We start from the raw sequence: 7153 nt of genomic DNA on the forward strand, positions 1-7153 counted from the left end.
GGGGCTCTGAGGGCCCCCCCAGCCTCCTCTGCTCCAGGCAGAGCCAGCCCAGCTCTCCCAGCCTGGCTCCGGAGCAGAGCTGCTCCAGCCCTCGCTTCCTCCTCGGGGCTCCTCTGGCCCCGCTCCAAGAGCTCCATGTCCTCCTTGTGCTGAGGGCTCCAGAGCTGGACGCAGGATCCCAGGGGAGGTCTGAGCAGAGGGGACAATCCCCTCTCTGGACCTGCTGCCCACACTCCTGGGGACGCAGCCCAGGATGCACATGGGTGACTCCTGTCCAGCTCCTCATCCACGAGTCCTCCCCAGTCCTTTTCCTCTCTTTGTGGTCTCTGGATCTGATGAGCAGCAGCTCCAAAACCCTGTGGAGCAGCTCAGGCCACCCACAAGTGATGGGTTTGCTCTCCAGAGAGCTGGCAAGGGGCAGGGAGCCATTTGTGAGCAAACTCAGCCATCCCAGGGACTGACCTGGGCACAGTCTGGGGAGGAGGAACCCTCTGTGCAGGTTTCTGGATGAGACAGGCTGCAGAGGGGAGAGGCACATCGTTTATATTCCACTCTTGGAGAAGACCGATGGGCACCCCCAGCTCCTGCTCTGCCTGACAGCTCTCCAGACAGTCTCCCCAGCCTGGAGCTGCAGGGGGTTGTTGTGTCCCATGGGCAGGACTCTGCCCTTGGCCTGCTTGAACCTCATCCCCTTGGGCTCAGCCCATGGATCCAGCCTGGTCAGGTCCCTCTGAGGAGCCTCCCCACCCTCAGGCAGATCAAGACTTCCCCCAGCTCAGTGTGCCCCCCAAACCCACTGAGGGAACATCCCATCCCTTCACCCAGGTTGTGGCTGAAGATACTGAACAAAACTGGACCCAAAACTGGGTTAAAGTGAGCTCAACTCTTCACCTTGTTCTACATCCCCCAGTCTATATCAAGTTCCCAAGTGACCAGAGGATTCTGCCTGGAAAGAAGCTTTTATTTAATTAAAAAAAACAAACAACCCCCCCAAACCCCCCACTGGAACAGCCTCTGTCCACAGGCTGTGCCTGGGAAAAGCCTTCCTCCTCCCTGGGCCTCGCACCCCTGCAGCCAGGGCGAGGCCGGGGAGGGGATGGAAAGTGCTGAGTGTTTAAGGTGCTGAGAAGCTGTGGATGGTTCCAGACGCTCAGGTGCTGTTGGCCTGTTCCTGCTCGAACAGGGCCATGGCCAGGTGGGAGCGGGACGCCAGCCCTTCCAGGTTGCTGAGCACGCAGCGGTGGTACAGCTCCTCGCTCAGCCGGGGGTTGCAGCTCCTCAGGCTGTACTTCTGCACCAAGCCCGGCTCCACAGCCCTGAAGAGGTGCAGCCCGGAGTAGTGGAGGAAGACATCGAACACCTCCATGGCCTCCAGCACCTCGTCCCGGTCCAGGATCTCCGCGGCCAGCCTGCCGCGCGCCGCCATGTAGTCGGCGTTGTAGAAGCAGCCCTCGGCGAAGGCGTGCCGGTCGAAGCGCCCGTCCCGCAGCGCGTCGGCGCTGGAGGACGCGCTCTGCTCCCCACGGTACACCAGGGCAGGGTTGTACTCCTGGAAGTGCACGGGGAAGAACACCTGCCAGTTGCTGATGGTGTTCATGCGGCAGCGGTTCAGGAACTCCATGTTGATCTCCGTCCAGACGCTGGCCAGGAAGAACAGGGTGTCCACAGGGTGCTTCTTGGAGACGATGTCCATGAGCTTCACCTGCGAGGGCACCTCGGTCTTCACGCTGATCCAGGGGATTTTCACCTCCGAGTAGCGTTTCTCCAGCTCCCCCACCATGGCCTTGACCCCAGCAAACACGTCCACCTGGCCGACCCGCTGGGCGTCGTAGGGGCGGTAGATGAAGAGCAGCGTCAGCGCGGCGTTGTCGCGCGTGTCCAGCGTGTTCATGGCAAACACGTCCAGGAAGTTGGCCACGAAATCCAGGTCCTGCACCGTCAGGGGAAGCACCAGCTGCACCCGCGTGGCCTCGGTCACGTAGGGCATGGGGATGATCTCCACCTTGCTCAGGGGCCGCAGCAGGCTCACCCGCTTGGCCAGCACGTGGCTGTGGCCCTTCTGGGTGGCTGCCTCCAGCAGCAGGTCCAGGGTGTACTCCATGCCCCGCGTGGGGTCGAAGCGCCGGTAGCCGTTGAGCAGCTGCCGCTTGCTGAAGCGCAGCAGCGGCTGGTACCGGCGGTTGAGCTGCTCCAGCGCCGACTCGATGATCTCCCTGACGTCGGCCTGGCTGGCTCCTGACAGCTCACACTTGGGGGAGCCATCGGGGCAGGAGAAGAGGTGCTGCTCCGTGAAGTAGTCCCAGCTGATCACCTCGAAGCGGGACTTGGGGAGGAACGGGGCGTTGATGCCCACGGGCCAGGTCAGGCCGGCCTCGCCCGCCGGCGTCAGGGAGGTCAGGTTCCTGATCTGCATCTGGGGAGAGAGAGAGACAGAGAGTGGAGAGGTCAAAGAGAAGGAAGGTCGTGTGGTAGAAAAGGTTTTGCAGGTCAGAGGATGGTTTGGGTTGGAAGGGACCTCGAAGGTTCTGACCCCCCTTGCCACAGGCAGGGACACCCCCCCACCCCCAGCACAGGGTGCCCCCAGCCCCATCCAACCCAGCCTTCAGCCCTGCCAGGGAACCAGGGGCAGCCCCAGCTCCTCTGGGCACCCTGTGCCAGGGCCTCCCCCCTCAGAGTAAAGAATTTGCTTCTCATATCTCATAGAAACCCAGAATCCCAGCCTGGGCTGGGCTGGAAGGGACCCCAAGGGTCCCAGAGCTCCAACCCCCTGCCACAGGCAGGGACACCAACCTCCAGGCCTGGAGCTACACAAGGTTGCCCAGGGCCCCAGCCAACCTGGCCTGGAACACCCCCAGTGATGGGGCACCCACCCCCTCTCTGGGCAGCCCCTTCCAGCCCCTCACCACTCTCTCTGCACAGAACTTCCCCCCAATCTCTCCTCTCACCCTTCCCTCCAGCCCCCTTGTCCTGCCATTATCCACCCTCATCCAGCCACCTCCCAGTTCCAAACCATCCCCCCTTGCCCTATCCTGCCCTTCTCCATCCTTCCTGCAGCCCCTCTTTTGGGACTGGAAGGTGCTCTGAGGTCTCTCTGGTACCTTAAACAAGCCCAATTTTCTCAGCCTGTGTGCAGAGCAGCCCCCAGCTCACCCTCACAGCCAACTCTGGATGCACTCCAATGGCTCCCCGTCCTTCCCGCTTTGGGGACCCCCCTCCCCACGTACCTGGAGCTCTTGGATCTCCTGATAGGTGCGATCCAGCTGGATCCTGCTGAAGCGCTTGTGCAGCCGGTACATGAGGGTCACGTCGGACACGGGGTGCACGGCGAGCGCGGCCTGGAACCCCCCCTGCTCCTCCTTCTCGGGCTCCGTGTTCTTGGGCAGCTCGTAGGTGTGGTACTGCTGGCCCTGCAGCGGGGAGGAGCCTGGCATGCACTGCAGCCCAGGGAGCAGCCCCCTCACCCCACACCGCCTGCTGGCTCCTGGGTACCACTGTGCCCCTGACACCCCAAAACCCACAGGCTGAAGATCAGACGCTCTGGGTGGTCTCTCTGTGCCCCCTCCGCTCCCAGGGCCTTGGCTTTGATTCTGGGCCTCTCCCCAGCTCTGCCTGTCACACAGCCCCCTCCTCCTCTGTACCTCACAGATACACCCCTCTGCCGTGCAGGGGGGAGCAGCTAGAGCAGGGGGAATGTCACAGGGAGAGTTCTGGGAAGGGGGACAGGACCTGGGGCTGGGACACACGAGTGACAAGGAGAACCCTGAGACAGGGGACAGGACCTGGGGCTGGGACATGCAGGTGACACCAAGAAGTCACAAGGAAAGCTCTGAGAAGGGGGACAGGACCTGGGGCTGGGACACACGAGTCACAAGGAAAGCTCTGAGAAGGGGGACAGGACCTGGGGCTGGGACACAGGTGTCACAAGGAGAGCCCTGAGAGAGGGGGCAGGACCTGGGCCTGGGACACACGAGCCACAAGCCCTGAGAAAGGGTCAGTACCTGGAGCTGGGACACGCAGGTGACCCCCAGGAAGTCACAAGCCCTGAGAAGGGGGACAGTACTTGGAGCTGGGACACAGGTGTCACAAGGAAAGCTCTGAGCAGGGGGACAGGACCTGGGGCTGGGACACACGAGCCACAAGCCCTGAGAAAGGGGCAGTACCTGGAGCTGGGACACACGAGTCACAAGCCCTAAGGGAGGGGACAGTACCTGGAGCTGGGAGACGCAGGTGACCCCCAGGAAGTCACAAGCCCTGAGAGGGGGGACAGGACCTGGGGCTGGGACACACGAGTCACAAGCCCTGAGAGAGGGTCAGTACGTGGAGCTGGGACACACGAGCCACAAGCCCTGAGAGAGGGTCAGTACCTGGGGCTGGGACACACGAGCCACAAGCCCTGAGAAGGGGGGTCAGTACCTGGAGCTGGGACACGCAGGTGACCCCCAGGAAGTCACAAGCCCTGAGGGAGGGGACAGGACCTGGGGCTGGGACACACGAGCCACAAGCCCTGAGAAGGGGGGTCAGTACCTGGAGCTGGGAGACGCAGGTGACCCCCAGGAAGTCGATGATGCAGCGGCCCAGCCACTCGTCGGGCCGCGCGCTGAGGATGTCGCTGCGGCAGCTGCCCAGGTGCGGGCGCAGGCGCAGCAGCAGCCGGCGGGACAGCAGGTACCCAAAGCCGCCGTGGCAGTACCGCGCGCGCTCGTCGCCGCCGATGAACTCCTCGGCCCGGCCCAGGTACACGTCCTGGTCGATGCTGAGGTGGGTCACCAGGGCCTTCACCTGCTCGGCCCGGGCGTAGGTGTCGTCCTGCATGACGTAGAACCAGTCGTAGTCGGCGCCGAAGTGCTGGTGCAGGTACTGGACGGTCTGGTACATGAGCCAGGTGGGCCGCTCGTCCCCGTGGGCCACCAGCACCATCCCCGGGGGGGCCCTGGCCGCCCGCAGCCCCGTGAAGTACAGCACCCGCGGGAAGTGGTGGGCGACCGTCTTGTTGACGGCCACGGCCAGCGTGTTGAGGGTGGCCCTGGAGGTCAGCACGGCCACCAGCAGCCGCTCGTGGAAGCCCAGCTCCGTCTGGATGTAGCGGGTTCTGGAGGGGAAGGACACGGGGATGTAACAGCCCCCTGGAGCTCCAGGCTGGGGAGACTGTCTGGAGAGCTGTCAGGCAGAGCAGGACCTGGGGGTGCTGGGTGGCTGCAGGCTGCCCAGGAGCCAGCAGTGTGCCCAGGGGCCAGGAAGGTCAAGGGCATCCTGGCTTGTGCCAGCAATAGTGTGGCCAGTGGGGCTGGGGAGGGGATTGTGCCCCTGGGCTGGGCACTGGGGAGGCTGCAGCTGGAGTGCTGGGTCCAGTTGTGGGCTCCTCAGCACCAGAAGGACAGGGAGGTCCTGGAGCGAGTGCAGAGAAGGGCAACCAGGCTGGGGAAGGGGCTGGAGGGCAAATCCTCTGAGGAGCGGCTGAGGGAGCTGGGGGTGCTGAGGCTGGAGCAGAGGAGGCTGAGGGGAGCCCTTCTCCCCCCTGCCCTGCCCTGCCCTGCCCTGGCAGGAGGGTGCAGAGAGGTGGGCGATGGTCTCTGCAGCCAGGGGCCAGGAGCTGGGAGGAGGGGCAATGGGCTCAAGCTGCCCCAGGGCAGGGTCAGCTCAGCTGGGAGGGCAAAGTTCTTCCCTGGCAGAGTTGTGGGGCTGTGGCACAGGCTGCCCAGGGAGGGGCTGAGTCCCCAGCCCTGGGGGTGTTTAACAGGGGGGAGATGAGGTGCTCAGGGAGCTGGGGCAGCTCAGGATGGGGATGGTTGGACTGGATGGGCTCAAAGGGCTTTTCCACCCTGGTGACTCTCTGACACACCTCAGTGACAAACTGGAGAACAGAACTCAAGGGATCTGAGCAACCTGGGACAAGTCTTTCACCTGCTGAAGCCTCCCAGCTCAGTCTGAAGGCAGAGCTTTGAGAGGTGCATCACCAGTAAGACATCCCATCCTGTAACACCCTTTGCTTCCCTCAAGGGAACTACAGTCTCACAGAGCATCACAGGATCACAGGGGCTGGAAGGGCCCCCCAGCGCCCATGGGGTCCCACCCCTGCCCAAGCAGGGTCCCTAGGACAGGGGCTGGAATCTGTCCAGAGAAGGAGACTCCACACCCCCTGGGCAGCCTGTCCCAGGGCTCCCTCACCCTCAGTGGGTAAAAGCTCTTCCACACGTTGGTGTCACCGAGCGACAGCCCAGCTGGGGCTGGAAGAGACCTCAAAGGCCGCCCAGCTCCAACCCCCTGCCAGGGGCACCGCTTATTCGAGCTGGGAAACTGGGTAAGTTAAAAAACAACCCTGAAAGCAGCGCAGCCACAGCGACACACGCCGAACACAGCGGGAAAAACAGCTCCGGATTCCAACCCAACGAGTTCCCTCAGGGCAGCGGCAGCAGCGGCACCGCTGAGGCGCCTGTCCCGCGGCTTCTCCCACCCGCCTCACCCGCTGCTGCCCGGCCCGGCTGCTCCCAGCCCCGCCGGGGCCCGACCCCCCCCCGTTACCTGAGCACTTTCTTGTAGGGCTTGCTGGGGTCCCGGTAGTACGGCACGATGCGGGGCCTGAAGTCCTCCTGTGCCGGGCCCGGCGCTCCGCCCGCCTCCTCGGGCAGCGCTCGGCCCGGCGCGGGCCCGGCCCGGCCCGGCGCCCCGGGGCAGCGCTGCTCGGCGCCGGCCTGGCCCCAGGAGGCGCGCAGCAGGCTGAGGCTGCAGCCCAGCGACAGCCCCAGGACGAGCGGCAGCACAGGCCGCAGCGCGGCCAGCAGCGCGGCCAGGCGCATGGCGGCGGCGCCGGGCCCGGTCCGCGCGGCTACGGCCGGGCGGGGCCCGCGGGGCCGCGGCGGGGAGCGGCGGGGCGGCGGCGGGCGCGGGGCATGGCCCGCGGGGCTCAGCGGCTCCGGGCGCGGGGACAGGCGGCGGCTGCGGCCCGGCCGCGCTCCCGCCGCTGCCACCTCGGCCGCCTCATCGCGGCCGCGCTTCCGCTTCCGCTCTCCTTCTCTATGGCATCCCGGCAGCCGCTCTGCGCGCTGGAGCCGCCCGCCTCTATGGTGCGCGGGGGTGGTGCCGGGGGGGGCGGGCCGACGCGCGGTGCACGCCGGGACACGTAGTGCCCAGCAGCGCGTCGAGGCGGGCGGCGGCG

General features: G+C 65.3%; 1 protein-coding gene across 1 annotated transcript; it reads right to left on the reverse strand.

Annotated features, from left to right (window-relative positions):
- Positions 1 to 946: 946 nt before the first annotated feature.
- Positions 947 to 6794, reverse strand: CHPF2 (chondroitin polymerizing factor 2; the record flags this gene model as incomplete). Its single annotated transcript, XM_084260120.1, has 4 exons — positions 947 to 2413; positions 3225 to 3407; positions 4525 to 5089; positions 6520 to 6794. The coding sequence occupies 4 exons, from the start codon at positions 6792 to 6794 to the stop codon at positions 1151 to 1153; spliced, it is 2286 nt and encodes a 761-aa protein (XP_084116246.1). The 3' UTR covers positions 947 to 1150.
- Between the last annotated feature and the right edge of the window lie 359 nt (positions 6795 to 7153).

Source organism: Gallinula chloropus (genome assembly GCF_964237585.1).
Source record: "Gallinula chloropus genome assembly, chromosome: 2".
Classification (NCBI taxonomy): domain Eukaryota; kingdom Metazoa; phylum Chordata; class Aves; order Gruiformes; family Rallidae; genus Gallinula; species Gallinula chloropus.